The sequence below is a fragment of the Aotus nancymaae genome, unplaced genomic scaffold, assembly GCF_030222135.1.
Source record: "Aotus nancymaae isolate 86718 unplaced genomic scaffold, 86718_ANA_hifiasm-v0.15.2.pri h1tg000014l, whole genome shotgun sequence".
Lineage (NCBI taxonomy): Eukaryota > Metazoa > Chordata > Mammalia > Primates > Aotidae > Aotus > Aotus nancymaae.
The window spans coordinates 119,431,707-119,454,069 of record NW_026988425.1 but is presented as its reverse complement, the minus strand read 5'-3'; the positions used below and the strand labels follow the sequence as shown (position 1 = coordinate 119,454,069).

Genomic DNA, 22,363 nt, shown 5'->3' with positions numbered 1-22,363 from the left:
CCTTTTTTGGACCTCTCCCTCCTCCCATCCTCCACCTCCAAGTAGACCCCAGTGTTGGTTGTTCCCTTCTTTGTGTTCGTAAGTTCTCATTCTTTAGCTCCCAATTATAAGTGAGAACATGTACTGCAAACATTTATTAAGAAGCGTAATGAACAGAAATACTCCAGATGAAAGATGTTGGCCGGGCGCAGTGGCTCACACCTGTAATCTCAGCCCTTTGGGAGGCCGAAGTGGGCGGATCATGAGGTTGAGAGATCGAGACCATCCTGGCCAACACGGTGAAACTCTGTCTCTACTAAAAATACAAAAATTAGCTGGGCGTGGTGGCACACGCCTGTAGTTCCAGCTACTTGGGAGGCTGAGGCAGGAGAATCTCTTGAACCAGGGAGGTGGAGGTTGTAGTGAGCCGAGATCACACCACTGCACTCTAGCCTGGTGACAGAGTGAGACTCTGTCTTAAAAAAAAACCAAAAAACAAAAACACAACAGAAAAGAAAGATGTAAAGGGTCACAGCGATTCTCCCATCTTCCATCCCTGCTGACTCTGTGATGGCCTGTAGTGCTTCTGCTGTGCTGCAGGTGTGGAAGCCACACATGGGTGAGGCTTCTGGGTGTACCTGGCTCATTCCTGCCACCCTGCCCCCGCTGCCCTTTTCCATGGTCAGAGGAAGTGCAAGTTTCTCTCCAAGCTCCTGCTTCTTTCTGGGAGATGTTTCCATGGTCTTCTGAATCCGCCTCCAGCCTCTGAATCTGAATCTGCCTCCACATTGACTGGATTGGTTTTTGCACTACATCGGCTTGGCCTGAAACACAGGAACACACATGCACATACACAAAGACGTGGAGACACACACACAGACATAGGCACACATACAGGGACACACAGACACACCTGAAGACAGACACACAGACACAGGAACACACAGACACACACAGGCAAACACACAGACACACATTAAGACAGACACACAGACACATAACTCATACCCAGCATTTGGGGTTTAATGGGTTTGCTGAACATTTGTGAACAGAGGAATTGCATCACAGAATGCGGCCTTCCCCCTCCTTTCTCCCCTTTCCCTTTCAGTCTCTCCACCCTCTTTCCTCTGCCTTCTCTATTCTTCTCCCTTTGGAATAAAACCATTTCTCCTTGCTTATGTGTAGTAGGTTACTAGCATTTTAAATCTGAGAGTGTCTTTTTGGGATTTCCCCATGCCTTGAGCAGTTAACAGATTTGTTTCAAACGCACACAGACTGTCCCAGGAGGAGTCCTGATAGAGAATTCCTCCCCACCCTGTTCTGCCCGTGACAAGCACACCATTAGCTTCTCCCAACTCACATCTTACACTCGGGCGCCTCGTACAGTAGCTCCATGTGGTGGTGCTCAGCCAGGCCTTTCCTAACTGTTGCTTCTGGAAAGACCCTTCTACACCAACCAAATGGGCTTACTGCACTGGGAGCCCCATTTTGGAGAAGTGATCCCACATTCTCTCCTGACAACACATTCTACTGTGTTCAGAGATAAACTCTGGCACATTAACATCTCAGAGAGTTTATTTACGGAGACAGTGATTCATCTGTCGGGTGGCTTACAGTGGAGGTGGGTCAGGGCTTTGGCGACGGAGCCCGAGGGAGAGGCTTTTATAGGTAGAACATGGACGGACTCAGAGCAGAGAAAGCATTTGCCAGGTTAGAGTTTGAGCGATTGCCTCATTTGGATTATTCCAGTGGGAGGTTCAAGATAATATAGCCAGTGCGCACTCAGCCGACTGGGATTGGCTGAGCTTGTTTTATTTTATTTAAAATTCTGACTTAGGTTTGTGCTTGATGATGTGGGAACCCAGGGCGTTAGAGTCACTTCGGTTGGGTGGCCTCCCATTTAGTTATTTTAACAGAGGTAGCCGCCTAATGCTGATGAATGAGATCTTAGCTAGGAAATCAATAAAAATGTCAATTTTCGGACACAAAAGCTCAGCCTTTTACAGCAGGATCAGAGTTCTTCATTTTAGGGGTGGGAGTGTACCTGGAGGAAGGGCGTTCGGGCAGAAATCAGTGTGTGGAGGGTTATAAAATGTTGGCGTTTTGTCTTATCCCAGCATGCATGCCACTTACTAGGTTCTGAGGCATAACTTCTGCTTTCAGTTTTAACTCAACAGGAAGAGCAACTTAAAAAGGTTATGGGCTTATTATTTTATACTGACCTGATGATTATGTTAATGATGTAGAAGCAAATGACGGCATGGGCCAGAAAAAGAAATGAAAAGAGAGAGACAACCAGAAAGCAGTAACTGACCTCAGAGAGCCAGCCTGTGGTTGGCAGTCAGGGGTGGGTACTCAGCCAGCTTGATGGTGTTACCGGTTTTGCTGTTGTGCGCGTCCCATCAGCAGACGTGCTCATAGATGTGTTCGGTGACCTGGAGGGAGAGTTTAGGGCAGTCAGTCTCTCACTTGGTGCCCATGCTGTGAGCCCTAGGTTTTACTGGCCCCATTGGCCGTCTCAGGAGCTCACAGTGAAACCTTTGGAAGGAGAAGGAGTCGAAGCGTTCGGCGGAGAACGCACCATCTGCAGGGCTGGGGTAACACAAGATAATTTAGACTGAATCATAGACAGTTGTTCTAATGAATCATAAATTAGAGTGAGTAATTGTGCTTGAAGTCATCAACACACCCACTCCCTAATCCCAAAGGAAGAGAGTGTTTTTTTTCTCCAAGGAGCAACGAATGGAAAAATAGACAGTAGAGAGGATATCTTAAGGCGTTGGGGTGTGGTTTTTAAGGTGCTTCCTGAGTTGGTGCTCACTTTCCCTCTAGCCTCCTTTGGCTGTAGCTGGGGTTCGTCAGATCCAGGAAGGTACTGAATAGCCTGAAGCCCAGCTCCAGCCAAGAGTTCTACTGCAGAGCCTCCTGTGTTAGGTGCGAAGTTTTCCTGTCTGACCTCAGGCAGAAGATCTTATTTGCAAAGGCTGCATATCTGTGAGAGGCAAGATGAGTCCAGGAGGCTCACAGTGTGGCTACATCCTCCTTGACATTTCAGGGAAGACAGCCTATGCCTTTAGCACATTCTCAGATGGGTGCCTGGCCCTCCCAAAAGTTTAAGAACCACTGTTTTTAGGGTTTAAAAAAGCATAGCCAAGCTATCTTAGACCTAGTGCTCAGGAGATGATGAGTCTGCTGTCCACTTCCTGGGACTGCTTTCTCCCAGCAGAGTATCCAGTCCCATCGGTATTTCTCTTCTGTTGTCCCCTCATATCTTCAGTCCTTTGGCTGAAGAAAGAGATGGAGACACTCTTATGACTTGTCTTTCTCTAGATGAAAGGTTTATCGGAGGAGGTGATAGAAACGGTTTTTGATTTTGGTTTGAGTACAATCTTTGAGAAATCAGACTCCTCTAGCCCTAAATCAGTTTCAATAGTTACATTAAACTCTACATTGAAAACCGACACAAAGTGGGGTTCAGAGTCTCTATATCCTATATTTAATTTCCAGGTTTCCAACATCAAAACTCCCAAGCAAATGGACGAATTCATTGAGATACAGAGTTCAACGGGAACTTGGTACCAGCGCTGGCTGGTCAGATTCAAGACCATTTTCAAGCAGGTATGATTGGGAACTTAGGAGGAGAAGGTGGCTGTGTGGGAGTCTCTAACCCAAGAGGATGAACAATGCAGACCCTGAACACCCCCACCAACCTAGGGCAACCCTGGAGGACGGTGTTTGGGTTCGTCCGCCTCTAACTTGCTGTGTGCCCTGGAGCTGAAAGCTCTCTATATCTTAGTTTATTTCCTTTGTTCTTCTTTCCCAAGGCAGGGATTTTGAATGTCGGTAAAATGTGTAGTCTGAGTAAACATTCTTCTCTCTAGCAAATTTTAAAATAATCCACAATGAGGAAAAAGTGAGTGAAATAAACAACCTCTTGAGGCTTTTTTTTTTTTTTTTTTTTTTTACAAGAAACATTTTTCTAAACGAGCAAGGCCATTTCTCTGGAGCACTGGCTCCTACAAGTAGGGAGCCAGTCAGCTGTTGAGTGCTGAGGCAGCCGGCCAGCCAGAGTCTGTTGGGACTGGACGGTCTTCACGCTGTATGGTCAATAAATGTTTGCAAAATCACCCCTGCCCACAGGCAGGGTATAGAACTCAGTAGTCAAGATGACTCAGTGCCTTGCAGTCCTAACTCAGTGTGCTTTCAATCACATTCATGGAATACTGTGTTCCTGGGGGAAATCCTATTGGACTGTTAGAATATGAGGCCAGCCAGTAAGAAGGGAAGAGCCTTTCCTTGTTATTTGGACAGAGTTGCTGCCTCTAGGAGACAGTAGGGTACTCATTCTCTCCATGGGTTCCTAGGCAACTTGTTGGAATATCTGAGTAATGAGCTCTTTGATTGTGAGAGAAACGAACTCACAGATTGCTTTGTTTAACAATCCTTCTCTGGTGTGGGTTGTAGGTCTGGGATAATGCCCTGTACTGTGTAATGGGGCCCTACAGAATGAACACACTGATTCTGGCTGTGGTCTGGTTTGCCATGGCGTTAAGGTAAGTTCTGTCTTACTTGAGAACCGTAATTCCCTTTGCCTCAGTTGCCACCTTTACACATTGAGGATTACAGTTAGTTCTGACTGAGAATTTGTATCAGATAGGATGCTTTGCTTGAAAGTAACAGACAACCAACATTAGTGGCTTCTACAGAGACATTTTTTGTTGTTGTTGAGATGGAGTTTTGCTCTGTCACCCAGGCTGGAGTGCAGTGGCACAATCTTGGCTCACTAGAACTTTCACCTCCCTGGTTCAAGCGATTCTCCTGCCTCAGCCTCCTCAGTCGCTGGGACTATGAGTGTACACCATCATGCCTGGCTAATTTTTGTGTTTTTAGTAGAGATGGTGTTTCACCATGTTGGCCAGGCCGGTCTTGAACTCCTGACCTCAACTGATCTTCCTGCCTTAGCCTCCCAACGTGCTGGGGTTACAGGCCTAAACCACCGTGCCAGGCCAGTGGGGATGTCTTTAGTGTTTCCCTATTCACTAAGATTCTGGCTGAGACGTGTATTTTTTTATGTGTTAAGGAGGTGTCCATCAGTCCCTAATCTATTGGTGTTTTTATCAGGAAAAAAAATTCTTTTAAATCAAATGCCTTCTTAGCATTTATGGAGGTAGTCATGATTTTACCCCTTGTATCTATTAATATGAGGATTTATATTATCAGATTTTCTGATAATGAACCAAATTAATGTATTTTCAATGAGTCTGATCTACATCAAACCAAGAATGTAGACCCTGATCATGAAAGAATTAATCCTGTCGTTGTTCCAACCTTCTGCCTGCTCCACTCCAGTTACTACGGACTGACAGTTTGGTTTCCTGATATGATACGCTATTTTCAAGATGAAGAATACAAGTCTAAAATGAAGGTATTTTTCGGTGAGCATGTGTATGGTGCCACAATCAACTTTACGATGGAAAATCAGATCCACCAACATGGGAAACTTGTGAATGATAAGTAAGTGAGTGAGAATGGGCTTCCCCCACATCAGGGTGACAGTCGTGGGGACCGTTCTTGGGAGGGAGCCAGAGGGAAGATAAGAATCAAATATGGCTGGGAATGAGCGCCAAGGCTAGTGTCATCATCACAACTTGTCATGGCTGCCAGAGACTCTATAGCTCCCCGGTGGCTGCATCTGTATTGTGCTGATGCCCACCCCCACTCCGCCACCGACTCCGTGACACTCTCATCTCCTGGCGAGAGCTATTTTATGCAAGGATGGAGACATTTGACTGAGGACTGTCAGTCCAAGAACTTAAACCTTTAATGGAAATTAGCAGAAAGCGATGACTCGTGGAGTTGCCTGCCCAGAGAAAGGGCGTAAGGTTCTTACTGCTAAGACTCCTGAACTAGTCCAAAGCCTGAGTGTTGAGCTTTTACTTTGACCCTAGAAACTTTTCCATGCCGGGACTAACAGAGCCCTGTGATTATTCTTTCACCTAATATTACTTTGGAGGTTGATCAGTATGGTCCATAGTCAGTCAGGAGTGTTTTTTAGAGGAAAAAAAAAATCAGCAGAGGATTAGAGAAATCCTGTTCACACCTTTGTGAGGCTCCTTCTCAATCCATGTTACTCCTTCTCCTCCTAGTCCTGGGCCTGATGAGATGGGCCATCCAGCCTGTTGTGCTTTAGGAATGCCTCTTTGAAACTGTCCTCTGAAACCCTCCAGATGGTTCAGGGCAGGACCTTAACCACGTGTACTCAATGCCACATTACTCACTAAACTGAGCATTTGCCCCTCTGCTGTTTCCCTTCTTGAATTGTGCTTAGCAGGCTCATCAGGTTGTGAATGGTAAGTAAGTAGGTGACCATGGGCTACGCAGCAGCACCTGAAATACCATGGCCCAGATAGCTGTGTCAGTGGCCTTAACTGCCCCATAGTTACCACTGCAATACAGGATTAACACCACGAATTCTCACCTCTGGTGAATGTTCTATCTCCCTATCTCTGCACGCACATATACATCTGGCGTCTCAGTAAGTCCCTGCCCCTAGCAACTGCTGGCCCCTTTAGGGAAGGAATGACTGATTGAAGTTCAGGAAGGATACCTCGTTCAGTTTATTCTATATTGTTCTTAAAGACTAGACTTTGGCAAAGGCTCCGTGTTATTTAGGGGGAGAAAGTGTGCAATAAAAAGAAGAAAATTATTTCTATCAATATGAGGCCTTTGGGAAGGAAGGCTTAGGACCCAGTATCATTGACATGGGTTCAGATTTTCAGATTTTTTAAAATGCCGAAGCCCAGGTGCAGATATCTACATACTCATATACCCATGCATCCATATATCTCCTGCAGAGACATCTGAGTCATTATCCTCTGTCCAGAGTGAACACTCCAGGGATGGCAGCTCCAATGCTCATGGTGGTGGAAGGCAATTCCCCCAAGATGTTTCATTGTCTGAGCTCTTTAGTATGTCAGAAGGTCTCGTGTTGACACTGCCAAGGAAGAAATGCCACCCTTGCTTGATTAGGATACTTTGGAAGTATTGAAAACTAAGGAACATTATGGTTGACTAGATGCCACCCAAAGGATGACATCATTCCCTGCAGAGATGAATTCCCTAAAGGAGACCTCATTTCTGGAGTTCCCAATGTTTAGTGATACATTATTTTGATGTGAGTAATACTAATGGTAGCAGTGACAATGATAATAATGGCAATGATGGTCACTATAGCAGTCAACATTAATGAGCATTGCTGCCTTACATAGATTATCTCACAAAACTCCAGGGAATGAGAAATATGCTTTCTCTTTTGCAAGTGGGGAAACAGAAGCTTAGAGAGGTTAACATCTTGTTCAAGATCACACAGCTAATATACATAGAAATATCTATCTCCCAAACCAGGCATTTGGACTCCAGATCTTGTACTCTTGACAAGTACAAATATTTTCTCATTGGGAAACTCTTCATTCCTACAGAGGCACTGTTTTATGTGATACTTTCTACATTAAAGTCAACACAACCCGGAGTCCTTGTGATTTGTAACAAGCAGGTTTTACAGTTCAGACAGCTAGGCAGAAAGTGGAGACTTATGATCCACTCTGTCCTTTTAACTTTGCTCAGCTTCTCCAGGCTTTCAGCAAACTGCTGGGTGAGAGTGAGGAGGAAGTAGGGAATGAAGAAAGCACTATTGAAACTTGTAGATGATGGGTGGATGGTTAATCTTGTGGATGATGGGTGGATGATGAATCTTGTAGATGATGGGCAGATGGTTAATTTTATAGATGATGGGTGGATGGTGAATTTTGTAGATGATGGGTGGACGGTGAATCTTGCGGGTGATGGGTGGATGGTGAATCTCGCGGGTGATGGGTGGATGGTTAATTTTGTAAATGATGGGTGGATGGTGAATCTCATGGATGATGAGTGGTTTGTGAATCTCGTGGATGATGGGTGGATGGTGAATCTTGTGGATGATGGGTGGACAGTGAATCTTGCAGATGATGGGTGGATGGTGAATCTCATGGATGATGGGTGGATGGTGAATCTCATGGATGATGAGTGGTTGGTGAATCTTGCGGATGATGGGTGGATGGTGAATCTTGTGGATAATGGGTGGATGGTGAATCTCGCAGATGATGAGTGGATGGTGAATCTCGCAGATGATGAGTGGATGGTGAATCTCGCAGATGATGGGTGGATGGTGAATCTTGTGGATGACGGGTAATGAATCTGTGGATTCAGGACCCCTGAGGGACATTATGATGACTAGATGCCACCTACAGGATGACACCATTCCCTGCAGAGATGAATTCTTTTAAGGAGACCTCATTTCAAGTCCACATTGTTTAGTGATACATCACTGTGATACGAATAATATTGACAATAGTGACAGTGATAATGGCAGTAATGGTAACTAGAGCAGTCAACATTTTTCCCAAGGTCTGGGAATGCATAGGTGTGCCAAGGATTATCTGGGAGTAGATGTAAATATTCTTCACACATGTTCTACCATGTTTCTATGCTTCAAACATACATAGATGTTTTTGTGTGATTATTAAAATTAAAGTTCTTCAAAAGTTTAATGAGTTCATTGTAACTTTCATCATATGGTATATGTTTCTTAACCGACAGATACTAAACGCACACCCACTATTATCTGAAGCTCATAATTCCCCCACTCTCTCCCCAGCAACTTGTTTGAATAATTTGGCTATTTTTCTCCTTGACTGATTAGGAACCTTTGAAAGTGAGCTAAGAAATGCAAGGAGCCTGACTTCTTTTCTTGAGTTATGCTGCTATCTGCTGGTCGTAGCTGGAGAACACCTCATCTTTGAAACCCCAACCCTCTTTTGAGCGCCTCCATGGATAAATGCATGTTCTTTAGGTTTCTCTAGTTCTGTTTCTCCCATCCTTACCAGTATTCCTCCTTTAACTTTATTCATACTTGGCCGATTTAAAGTTTCGATGGAAATTATTTTATTGAGTATCACACATGATGGAAAATTGTTTTGTGTAAACAGGGCTTTAGACTTGGATGTTTTGACAAAGGAAATTCTATTGAAACCTCAGTATCATCCTGTAGTAAAATCAATCCCTTTGCCCCCAGGAAGAAACAAAAGTGCCAATTTAGTTTTGGTGTGCTCCCAAAGCATCATTTGCAGGCTTCTAGAGGCTCTTTTGGGATCTGGGGGCTCTGATCCTAAAAGCATGCAGCTTTTGTACTTGTGTGTTTTTGGAAAGTGCAAGAAAGACAAAATAATAAATTCATGTTTTAAATCAGAGCCAAAATGTCAGGCCAGGCTTCCTTTGTTGTTAGCAAAAAACAGGATAGATTTTCTACCTGGAATAAACTCATTAACTAATTAACTAACTGACTTAGCCTCTCCTCCTGAAAAGAAATTTCTGCTTGGTAGGGCTTTCTTCTGTGAGATTTAGCAATGGGAGGGCATTGTCTTATTTAAATCTTTCTGTATGTGAGGGAAAGGTGCCTGATTTCTGTCTTTGATAGGTTGTGACCCAGGAAGTAATGTCTTACTCCTGGAGATTCCTGAAAGCTGATGCTGTGTTCTTACTCACGTAGGAATGTGTAACTGCTTACTCAGATGATTTGCCAGTGAAGGATGGGAGAAAAGTTCTTTTGAGTTCTTAGTAAAGGTCAACGATGAATAGCTCAGAATGAAAATGAAGTTCACAAGATTTATCTCTAAAATGAGGGCGGTAGGATAGCAGGGGGCAGGAATAGCAGAGAGAGAGAAAGCACACACACAATAGAACAGAGGTTGCTGTCACGCATCACACTGAAATGTTACATGCCAAGGCTCCTTTTGGGAGGGGGCATTAATAAGCACATGCTTTTTTTCTTTTTGAGATGGATTATCATTCTGTCTCCTAGGCTGGAGTTCATTGGCATGATCTCAGCTCACTACGACCTCCGCCTCCCAGATTCAAGCGATTCTCCTGCCTCAGCCTCCCGAGTACCTGGGATTACAGGCGCCCACCATCATGCCTGGATAATATTTGTATTTTTAGTAGGGACGGGGTTTCGCCATGTTTGCCAGGTTGATCTCGAACTCCCAACCTCAAGTGATCCACCCACCTTGGCCTCCCAAAGTGCTGGGATTACAGGCGTGAGCCACCATGCCTGGCTCTAGATGAGAATAATTTTCAACTGCAGTGGGACTAAATTTCAGTACAGTAAAACTCCTCGAAGATGCCAGTAGTGGGCCACTTAAATGCCGCTTCTGGTTTTTCGATCACAGGAAGTTGCCAAGGCTGGGTTCTAGCTTTGATTGTTCAGTAACAAGCTGAGCCATCCTAGGCAAATCTAAGACCCTGTCTAAGCCTAGGGTCCCACAGAATGTGATCATATTGATGTAGAATGTATGTAATATTTCAGAGTTACTAAAATTTCTCAGCTAAGTTTTGTAGCTTACTCCAGGTTCTGCATAGTTCTCATGGAGCATCTTCCTGGAAAGTTTGTACTTTGGCAGCCGAGAATGGGATTGCTTGTCCCCTGTCAAACATATGCACATGTTATAGCAAGTAAATAAGACTCCTGTTGAGTTTTGGATGTTTATTTTGTCTCTAACTGAGCTCTTTGATAGTTCTGTTTTTCTCTTGTTATATAATCCTATCATCTGCAAATAACTAGTTCTTTGACTCCTTTCTTCTTTTTTTCCATTATAAAACATTTCAAATATGCAGAGAATAGAGAATAATATAAGCAGCCCTATTTAGAGCACCTAGCTTTATAAAATCATAAACTATATTTACTTCAGATTTCAAAACTGATTAAGCATTACTCACTGTGTTGCTCTTTTTGATAATATTCTTCTCCCTCCCCAGAGGTCTTGATCACCATTGTCATAAGTCTGGTGCTTTACATTCACGAATATTTTTATACTTTCGGCGTATACTTATTTATCATAAACATTGTACAGCAGTTTTTTGCATGTTTCAAAATTTAGATAAATACCATATTACTATATATATGTAGATATATAATTATTATAAATTCTGCAACTTGTTTTTTGTGTAGAATTATGATTTTGAAAATACTCTGTTTTGGAGAAGATAGCTACATAACTCAATTTCATTTAATTCAAATTTTTATATGCATATTTCATAACGTTCTTCTGTTATCCTTTTGAAGGATATCTAAGTAGTTAATAAACTTTTCTTGCTATTACAAATAAAGCTGCAAAAGGTGTTGTCAGGAAAGAATTTTTCTAGGTTATATACCTGGAAGAGGAATTGCTGGGTGGAAGGCTGGAAACATTCTTCTCCAAAGGGATTGCATTAATTTGCAGTGTCACCAGTAGTATACGGTGTATATTTAGCTTATACTGTTCATGTTCAACTTTGGTATCATTTTTATGTCCTCTTTTTCTTTTCCCTAGAACATATTATATAAGATAGGGATTGCTAATTTTTTTAAAGGTTTGGTAAAACTAGCCTCTCTAACCACATGAGCTTGCCATCTATGAAGACCATACATTTAGACCCTCAATTCATTTTTTAATGGTTTTTGTATGTTCAGGTGTGGTAGTTCATCTTTAAAAAAATTATATTTTAAAAGTTTTACAATTTATTGGTCTAAAAGTATTCATGGTATATTCATAGGATATTTAAATTCTGTTGGATCTGTAATTATAAATCCTCCTTTTTGGTACTAATACAATTTCCATTAATATTCACTCCATCTCCCCAGTTACTTAGAAGTGCTTTTAAGTGTCAAAATACTGTTAAATATCGATTGTGTATATATATACATGTGCTATGATCAGGTAATGCAGTCTGTATGATATTTATTCTTAGAAATCAAAATGTGTTAGGACTTTTTTTTTGTTGTTAGGTATATACATATATATAGCCATTATATGTTACTGGTGAATTGAAACCTTTGTCATTATTTAATGTAACCTTAATTCCTGATAATAATGTTTATTCTCAGCATGCTATCTGGTATTATCTAAATCTCCAGCATCTTTCTGATCGTGTTTGTATGTTATAACTGTTATAACTTTTTCTTTTTTTTTTTTTTTTTGGCTTTCAGTCTATGTATGTTTTTATAATTAAGTGAATTTCTTGTAATTAATATATAGTTAGGCCTTTCTTTCTCCACCTGAACTGACTCTCTTTATTTTTAAAGTGGTGTGTATAGAACATTTGTATGTATTGTAATTATTTATGTGGTGGAATTACAGCATATCATCTTGCTGGCTGTTTTCTATTTGTTTTGCATGTTTTTTGTTTTTTCCTACCCTCTTTTAGATTATTTTCATAATTCCATTTTAATGATAGTTTCTTTAGCTGTGCAGAAGCTCTTAAGTTTAATTAGATCTCATTTGTCTATTTTGGCTTTTGCTACCATTGCTTTTGGTGTTTTAGTCATGAAGTCCTTGCCTATGCCTATGTCCTGAATGGTATTGCCGAGGTTTTCTTCTAGGGTTTTTATGGTGTTAGGTCTTATGTTTAAATCTTTAATCCATCTGGAGTTAATTGTTGTATAAGGTGTAAGGAAGGGGTCCAGTTTCAGCTTTCTGCACATGGCTAGCCAGTTTTCCCAACACCATTTATTAAACAGGGAATCCTCTTCCCATTGCTTGTTTCTGTCAGTTTTGTCAAAGATCAGGTGGTTGTAGATGTGGCGTTACTTTTGAGGCATCTGTTTTGTTCCATTGATTTATATCTCTGTTTTGGTACCAGTACCATGCTGTTTTGATTACTATAGCCTTGTAGTATTGTTTGAAGTCAGGTAGCGTGACGCCTCCACCTTTGTTCTTTATGCTTAGGATTGTCTTGGCTATGCAGGCTCTCTTTTGGTTCCATATGAAGTTTAAGGTGGTTTTTTCCAGTTATGTGAAGATCACTGGTAGCTTGATGGGGATAGTGTTGAATCTATAAATTACTTTGGGCAGTATGGCCATTTTCACAATATTGATTCTTCCTAACCATAAGCATGGAATGTTTTTCTATCTGTTTGTGTCCTCTCTTATTTCCTTGAGCAGTGGTTTGTAGTTCTCCTTGAAGAGGTCTTCACATCCTTTGTTAGTTGTATTCCTAAGTATTTTATTCTCTTTGTAGCAATTGTGAATGGGAGTTCATTCTTGATTTGGCTCTGCGTTTGTCTGTTATTGGTGCATAGGAATGCTTGTGATTTCTGCATGCTGGTTTTGTATCCTGAGACTTGCTGAAGTTGCTTATCAGCTTAAGGAGATTTTGGGCTGAGACAGTGGGGTCTTCTAAATAATCATGTTGTCTGCAAATAGAGACAATTTGACTTCCTCTTTTCTTAATTGAATACCCTTTGTTTCTTTTTCTTGCCTGATTGCTCTGGCCAGAACTTCCAATACTATGTTGAATAGGAGTGGTGAGAGAGGGCATCCTTGTCTAGCACCAATTTTCAAAGGGAACACTTCTGTTTTTGCTCATTCAGCATGTTATTGGATGTGGGTTTGTCATGAATAGCTTTTATTATTTTGAGATACATTCCATTGATACTTAGTTTATTGAGAGTTTTAGTATAAAGTGCTGTTGAATTTTGTCGAAAGCCTTCTCTGCATCTACAGTATACATCTTTAATTAATCATAATGTGCCTTCGAATATTATTCTATTACTTGACTTTTAGTGTAAGAGCCTTACAACAGAACACTCATTTCTTCTCACCTGTTTTATGTGATTGTTGTCATACATACATTTTTTTCATATATGCTGTAAACACCCAATATATTGCTGCTATTTTTGTTTTAGCCAGTGAACCATCTTTTAGAATGATTAAAAATAAGAGAAAAATATGCTGGGCACAGTGGCTCATGCCTTTAATCCTAGCACTTTGGGAGGCCAAGGTGGGCAGAATGCCTGAGCTCAGGAATTTGAGACCAGCCTGGGCAACATGATTAAACCTTGTCTCTACTAAAAATACAAAAAATTAGCCAGGGATGGTATTGCACGCGTGTGGTCCAGCTACTTGGAAGATTGAGGCACAATAATTGCTTGAACCTGAGAGGTGAAGGTTGCAGTGAGCTGAGATAGTGCCACTGGACTCCAGCCTGGGTGATGGAGTGAAACTCTGTTTCCAGATAAAAAATAAATAAATAAAAAGAAAAGGTAAATGTATTTCAACACTTCTAGAGATCTTTATTTCTTTGTGAACATCCAAGTTTCAAATGTAGATAGGTCTTACATTTCTTATGCCTGAGGAACTTTCCTTTATTATTTTTCATAGTGAAATTATGATGGCAATACATTTTTTCAGTATTTGTTTGTCTGAAAGATCTGTTTCTTCTTGAATTTTGAAAATCTTTTTGCTGGGTGTAAAATTCTGGATTGACATTTTTTTTTCATGTGGAAATTTAAAGCTTTCACCTTATTGTCTTTTGATTTGCATATATTCTGATGAGATGTTTGCTGTATTCTTTATGTTTTTTGTATGTAACATGATGTTTTTTCTTTTGCTCCCTTCAAGATTTTCTCTTTATATTTGGTATTCACCTATTTGAATATCATGTGCTTAGGTGTATCACCACCTCCTCATCTTCCTCCTCCTCCTCCTTGTAATTTATTCTATTGAGGTTCTGTGAGTTTTATGAACTTACGGTTTGATTCATTTCATTACTTTAGGAAAATCCTTTGCCTTTGTCTTTCCAAATACTACATCTTTCTCTCTTCTGTCTTGAATTCCAATTGTACCTATGTTAGACCGTTTAATATTCTCCCAGAGCTCTTAGATGTTGTTCTCTGTTTCCTCCCTTATTTTTCTCTTTACATTTCAATTTTGCTAATTTTTTTGAGTTGTCTATAATTCCAGTAATCTTTATTTTTTTGCCACAATGAGCCGACTAATGAGTTCATCAAAGATGTTCTTAATATCTGTTACATTATTTAAAACCATTCTAGTGTTTCTGTTCGAATCTTATAGTTTGCATCTTTTTGCTGGAGTTCCTCAACTACTCATGCATGTTATCCATTTTTTCCTTTAAGGCTTTAATATGTTAATTATATTAAATTCCCTGCCTGTGAGTTCCAGTATATATATTTTATCTGATTATTATTTTTTAAGTGATTATGTCTTGATATGTTGTTTTATTCTTGCTTCTTTTCATGTCTTGTAATTTTGGGTTGCGAGTCAGATGTTTTGCATAACAGTAGGGACTAAAAAATGTGCTCACCTCTTCTGCTAGGCCTTAGCAGTCTGTGGGGAGGTTAAGTCAATCTAGTCAGTAGTTGAGCTTGATTTGGGTTTTGTTTTAGCTATGGTTACCTTAGAAAGGTTTTGAAACTTCCTTTTTTATTGAGGAATAATTTATGTACAGTAAATTTACCCCTTTTAGTATACAGTTCTGTGAGTTTTGACAAATGTGTGCAGTCATGTAACCACCACCACAAGCAAGATACAGGATAGTTCCATTACTTCCCGAATTTCTCCATGACCTTTCTCCATTCCCAGCCCTTGGCAGCCAATGATCTTCTTTATGTTCCATACATGGAATTATACGATAGGAAGCCTTTTGAATTTGCTCATTTTATTTAGCGTAATGCATTTGGGAAATATCCATGTTATTGCATTTTTAGTAGTTTATTTTTATTATGGACTAGTATTCCATGAATTTAATGTATTATCGTGTTTTGTTTATCCATTTACCAGTTGAAGGGATCTCTGAATTGTTTCCAGATTTTGGCATGGCTAAATTAGTGTTTGACTTGGGACGTTTCTAACTATATTTATATATGAATTTAATGTTTTTATGTTTATTATTTCCCTTTTTGTTCTATGTTCTATGCTTCAGTTATTGTACCTAAAGGCAGTAAATGTGCTAGGATCTTTGTAAAGGAGACAGAATGAGGTATTATGATTTTTGCACTCAGGTATCCTTAAGTGTACGAAAAGAAAGAGAGAGGAAGTTGGATTTTACTGCCAAACTTGCTGAGGCACAAGAATGTATGTCCGTAGACTATTTGACTGACATTGGCACCAGGATTTCCCATCATGAACATTTTCTGATTCTTCATGAAATAATATTTCAGTATTTGTGGAAGTAAGATAGCTATCTCCTAAGTCCACTCTTTTATTTATTTCTTGGGGATACACACAGTAAAAGTACTCCTTGTTTATGGAAACATGCTAAAGCTGCAAAAAGAGCCATCTTCTCAACACTGTTATTTAATAGAGTTTTTTAAATGCAGGCTTAGAGAGGAGAAGAAAATTGTCTCAGAGCTCTTGGTGGTTAAGCTCTGAAAGTTAGACTCTTCATTTTTTGGAGAGTGGCATCAGAGGTTGGGTAAAGGCCTGACCCCTACACCTAGAGTTATGAGTTTGTTTCCTCTGTTCTTTAAGCAAATTAGGCCCAGGTACATATTTTCTGAAGTGATCCACTTATTTGTCTTTTGATTTACCTCAGATTAGGACCTGATCTAAGATAATACTCGAGAGACTGGGGTTCCTGTCCTTAAGAACTCTGTTTCATTTCACTGTGCCTAGAGAGCTTATTGAAGTATTTATGTGTGTGAACTTTGGGGAGACATAGTCTTTATCTATTTTTTCCTTAAATGGTGATATAATTTATGTGAAAGAGAATTCTCTACTTTCAAAAAAGGCATTTGAAGAGTATATATGACATGCATCTCTGTCTGCACACGCTTTTCCCTCTGTTTGCAATACACATCCTCATCTTTGCTTAGAGAGCTTTTACTTTTCCTTCAGGGCAATCATCTCATACTTTACCCAGCTGGATCACAGGTGTCCCCTTAGAAGTGGTTTTATAGCATACCTCTATCTTGATAATCATCACACTAAATTTTAATGGTTGGTTTTCTTGTTTATCTCTTTAATTAGACTGAATTTCTTTAGGGTGATGCCCTCAAGCCTAACACATGTCGAATGTGACTTTGGTGTAGCTTAAATCACTTGGTGGACTAACCACTGGGCCTGAAGGTAACTGAAACAAAAGGTTTGTAATGGTAATTCTGCCATAGACCTTGGATTGCCAATGGCTTCTGTTACCTTAAGGAAAAAGTTTACAAAGTGCTGTTGATAACATTTCTTTTATCTTTTGAACTCTCCTGAAGACTCTTGGGTGGGCCTGTTCAGTATATAGGCTGGAGACTGGAGGAGATGATTTATGTAAAGAGTAATAAAATATGTTTTGGCCTTTTCTCCTTTTTATCTCTTCCCTTATAACTCTGGCTTTTTCTAACTTACTTGGAGAGACATTTTAAGGGCTGCCTGCGTCAGACGCATTTATGATTTATGGCTCTGCCTTCTCAGCCACCCTGGGAAGAATATTAAAATATCACCCAAGGCTACATCAGCAGCCTATTACTATATTAAAAAGAAGGATATATTAAGAAATGCAAAGGCCTGCAACAGTTTCCAGGAATAGCCCTCCTGAGTAAACACGTCTAGCTTATACAATTTGAAATCAGCGGCATCTTCCTGTAACAAAAGTTTTACCAATTAGTTTTCCTATGGGAACCTGAAGAATTTAGTGATAGCTTTTGGAGGCCCCTATTTAAAAGTCTGTAGTGGCTGGGTGTGGTGGCTCACGCCTGTAATCCCAGCACTTTGGGAGGCAAAGGTGGGCGGATCATGAGGTCAGGAGTTTGAGACAAGCCTGACCAATATGGTGAAACCCCGTCTCTACTAAAAATATAAAAAAATTAGCTGGGCGTGGTGATGTGCACCTGTAATTCCAGCTACTCAGGAGACTGAGGTAGGAGAATTGCTTGTACCCGGGAGGTTGCAATGAGTTGAGATCGCACCACTGTACTCCAGCCTGGGTGACAGAGCTAGACTCTGCCTCAAAAAAACAAAAAACAAAAGTCCATAGCAAATTTGGCCCTAAGAAAAATTATTCAAAATAGTTTGGTTTTCTAGACCAATGATTCTTAAATTTCTTTAAGTATAGTAATCTAGTCTCTGCCATTGGTGATTCTGGTTCAAGAGGTGTAGGTTGGAATTTAGGAAATGACATCTTTAATAATAACCTCAAGTTTATTCTGATGCAAGTGGCCTGCCTTTGATGAACACTTGCCCAGGACTTCTCGTTGGGGGGGCGGGTCTTTTAGCAGAAGCTAATGATTGGCAGCTCTAGATTAGTGTTCTGAGCAGGACACAATATAGCGTGAAGGATAAGGGTCACTGGTCATTGTAAGTAGTCCTGGAGTAAATTATTTGGTGGCCGTTTTGAAAAGGAACAATGGCCTTCCGTGCCCTGTGCTATCTCTGTCACGGCGATTTCCACTGTGTTATAGTTGCCTGTTTGCTTGTGCTTTTTCTCCGGTTAGACTGGAGAGCAGGGAGCATGTCTTTCCTCTCTATACTCATAGAACCTAGTACCGTGTCAGTGTTTGCAGAAGACTAAATATGTAAATGAATCAATAGATGAAAGAAAGAATGTGTATAATTATTCACAAATGAAGACGTATTCAAAGGCTTCCAGCCTAAAAGTTTGACCAAACTTGGTGAACATAGCCAAGAGAGGAAGCTGGTAGTGTGCGTCAGAGATATTTTTAAATGTTGCGTTGTTCCTTCCTATTAAACATGCAGGAGTTGGGGTGGTGCAGTGACTTCCACGTGTGGCTGCACCTCATAATCATCCAGGTGCCTTACCCTCTTATTAACTGAGTTTAAAAAAAGTGAACAAGTAATATATATACTTGGCATAAAGTGAAAATTAAGTGTATTATTCCTCACTTCTGTTGTGCCTCCCTGGAAACAGTCATATCTATCAGTGTCCTGTGTAACTCTCCAGACATGTGTCCATACCCTTTCTTACCTGAATGATTCCCTGTTATAAACTCTATGTTGCATCTTGATTTTTTTTACTTAACAACGTATCTTAAAGATTATTCTGTATTAACACATATAGATCTACCTTATTTACTACGATGGCTACATGGTATTCCATTACATTGAATCTGTTACGTATGTATGTATGTATGTAGTAATCCATTGTGTTACAAGCAGTGCTGCATTGAAGATCAGTGAGTGTATCTCTTAGAATACATGAGTAGGTATGTGTAGGATAAATTCCTAGAAGTGGTATTCCTAGGTTAAAGAGAACACGCATTTCAAAATTGGCAAAATTGCTCCCCAAAGAGGCTCCATGGATTATGTTCTACTGATAGTGTGAATGAAAGTGCCTCTTTCCCCACATCTTTGTTCGGACAATTGAAAAAAAAAAGAAGATTCTCAGACTTTCACAATTCTATTGCTTCCAAAACTTCTAGGACCATTCCAGGGACCTGCATGTTTTAAAAGTGCATCAAAAAGCAAAATGTTATCAGTATTTCAATTTCAATGTGAAATTCACACTATTTCACATTTTTGTGATTCTGACTCAGAGGGTCTGTGGACCTGCCTTTGAAAACCGCTAGGTTGGTGCACAGCACTTCGTACGCACCTCCAGTAGACACTGGCTTCCAGGTCCTGAGGCCCTTCCCCACTACTAAACAAACAGCGAAGAAATGGGAAAGTAGTTTGGGTTGAAAATAATGCTCTGGCACTTTTGGCCTGCAGATCTCCTTTTTCTGCCTTGCTGTGTTTTCCATTTTGGTCTCAAGTCTCTTTATTTCTCGGATGAATCACTCAGAGGTCAACCTCTTTCCACAGGTTCACAAGGATGTACTTTAAACATGTACTCTTTGAGGACACATTCTTTGATGAGTGCTATTTTGAAGATGTAACATCAACAGATACCTATTTCAAAAATTGTACCATTGAATCAACCATCTTTTATAACACAGGTAGGTAAGAACATTGACAGACTGAGCGGACTATAATGAGAGACAGTTAGTGTTGTCCCAGAATCAAAATGCTCAGGCATCAACTTCAGGAGTTAGGAAAGTGTTCATAGATGCGAATGCCAAGCCTTGGTGGGGAGATGGATTTTAGCCCCAGGCATGGCACAAATGAGGTGCACAGCCTTTGCTAAGGCATTTAATGTGTCTGTATCTCAGTTTTATCACGAATGAAATGGAAACAAAATTTCTAGCCAAATGTCCTCACCCCAGTGAGGCTGACGCTATACATAAAGGGTCTCCGGTACGAACAAAGGATGACACAGAGGAAAACCAGCATTCCAGGAGGGCTGCATTTTATGCACAGAATGCATTCTTGAAGACCTTGCATAATTTGAAACTTGCAAAATGCAAGACTCGTGTTCTCACAATAAATGAAAAGGGAAAATTACATCTGTTCACATTTTGTGCATGAAGTGAAATACGAAGACTATTTTAAAATCATACTATTTTAGATTTCCATGATTAAAAACGTCACAAAATTCTACCACTTCACCACTTGTCACTTTTACTACCCTCATCATAAATTAATAAAATACCAAGTGAAATTGGTGTATGAGGAAACCAAGTGAGCTTTTATTAGGGGCTTTACTTAAATTGTCTCAGTGGAGAAAAGTACAATTTTTTTTTAATTCTTATCTTATAGCTAAGGAAACTGAGTCAAGGAAATCAAGACTTAAGCAACTTGCTCAAGGCCATGTTTAGCAAGTGAGGGAGTCTGAATTCACTCCTCAGTTGTTTGGCTGTAAAGCCTGCGATCCTTCCACCGAACTACTTGCATTATGTCGAGATCTATGTTTTATCCCTGGCATCGGCACCAAGGGATGGTTTATACAAGAACATCTTTTTCCTCTATGATATCAGCCTCAAGATCTTTAATTTGTGGTCTCTAACTATTCTGGAGTCTCATAATACTTCACTCTGGCATTAACCTTCCTGAATTTCCTTTTACCCTAAACTTGAAACAATAATGAATTCCAGAAATTTACTAACTGTCATTAAAAACTGGCATAGCATTTTATTATTTCAAGTTTGAATGATGCCTCTTCATTTGCATACTCTTATCATAGAGATTCTTGCAAACATGTGTAGCCGGGAAATGCCAGAGCTGGGAGAAGCAGTGGAGATGATCAGGTGTACTCTTCCAATTTTGTAGATTTTGTAGATAGAGCCTCAGGGAGGTTAAAGAGGGCTAACAGCAGGGCCAGATCCCCAAACCTGGGTTTCTGGGGAGCCTGTTTAGGACTTTTTCTGTCAGAACAGCTGATCTTAGAAGGTGTCAGAAGACTTGCAAACTGGTTCCAATGCAAATGGCTTTTATTTTTTAAGAATGTTCAGGTGTAGGCACAGAATACAGCATGGGCTCTGGAGTGACCGGCTCAATCTGGAACTAACACTCTTGTGTTCTGCTTCCCTATGCCAGGTAGCCTCCAAGGAGGGTCCTAGCTGCTGTGGCCCTCAGTGTCGCTTGATTGGTACAAACAGGACTGTTATCTAGCTGGAGAGATGATTTTTTTTTTTTGACAAGTTCTCCCTCTTTTGCCCAGGCTAGAGTGCAGTGGTGTGATCATGGCTCAATGTAGCCTTGACTTCCTGAGCTCAAGTGATCCTCCCACCTCAGGTACCAGAGTAGCTGGGACTACAGGCACACACCACCACACCCAGCTAATAATTTTTTTTTTTTGGTAGAGATAAGAGATAAGGTTTCACTATGTTTCCTGGACTGGTCTTGAACTCCTGAGCTCAAGTGATCCTCCTACCTCAGCCTCCCAAACTGCTGGGATTACGGACGTGAGCCACCACACCTGGCTGAAAGGATGCATTTTTAAATGTCCCTCAACATTAGTTTCATTTCCCCTTGCTTTTAAGAACTTGAACAGGTCATTACATTTTTGGGAAGTTTTTCTATTCATCCATACCTTGATGACATGGCCACATATTACGTTGACTTTGAGGTGGTCTGACTGGCAAAGGCTGGCACAGCCTGCCCACAGAAGGGGGCAACTTCACCCCTGCCTCTGCCCTTCTCTCTCCAGCTCTCTTCCACTTACATGAACCGAAGCTTTCCTTCTCTCCCCAGACCTCTACGAGCATAAGTTCATCAACTGTCGGTTTATCAACTCCACCTTTCTGGAGCAGAAGGAGGGCTGCCACATGGACTTGGAGCAAGATAATGACTTCCTGATTTACCTCGTCAGCTTCCTGGGCAGCCTGTCTGTCTTACCCGGGAACATCATTTCTGCCCTGCTCATGGATAGGATCGGAAGACTCAAGATGATCGGTGAGTTATCCACAGTCTTTTCTTGGTTCCAGTGTGCTGGGATAGTGGCTTTCAAACAGGGAAATTTTTCCTTTTATTAAAGAATTCTTGCACAGTAAACCCAATAAGTAAGATTGCACCTGGGGCTATAGAGCCAAAGATGCATGCCTACGGAAAATTCCAGGGCTCCATGGAAATAGTCAAAGATCTTTGGTCTAGGCGAGGGATTTTTGTTCATTTCCTGGCAGAGAAATTCTGTGACAGTAGTTTAATCCTTTAGCACTTCAACAAGGGTAATAATAATATCCACCCTGCCTCTT

General features: G+C 40.7%; 1 protein-coding gene across 5 annotated transcripts in view; it reads left to right on the top strand.

The window, feature by feature from the left end:
* Positions 1-22,363, top strand: part of SV2B (synaptic vesicle glycoprotein 2B) — a 199,786-nt gene that overhangs the window by 163,859 nt on the left and 13,564 nt on the right. For all 5 annotated transcript variants that reach the window (XM_012438690.3, XM_012438691.3, XM_012438688.3 and 2 more), the window contains 5 exons: positions 3,487-3,597; positions 4,444-4,532; positions 5,329-5,493; positions 19,596-19,729; positions 21,864-22,064. In XM_012438690.3, coding sequence (XP_012294113.1) covers positions 3,487-3,597; positions 4,444-4,532; positions 5,329-5,493; positions 19,596-19,729; positions 21,864-22,064 — 700 coding nt within the window. The remainder of the gene's footprint in view (positions 1-3,486; positions 3,598-4,443; positions 4,533-5,328; positions 5,494-19,595; positions 19,730-21,863; positions 22,065-22,363) is intronic.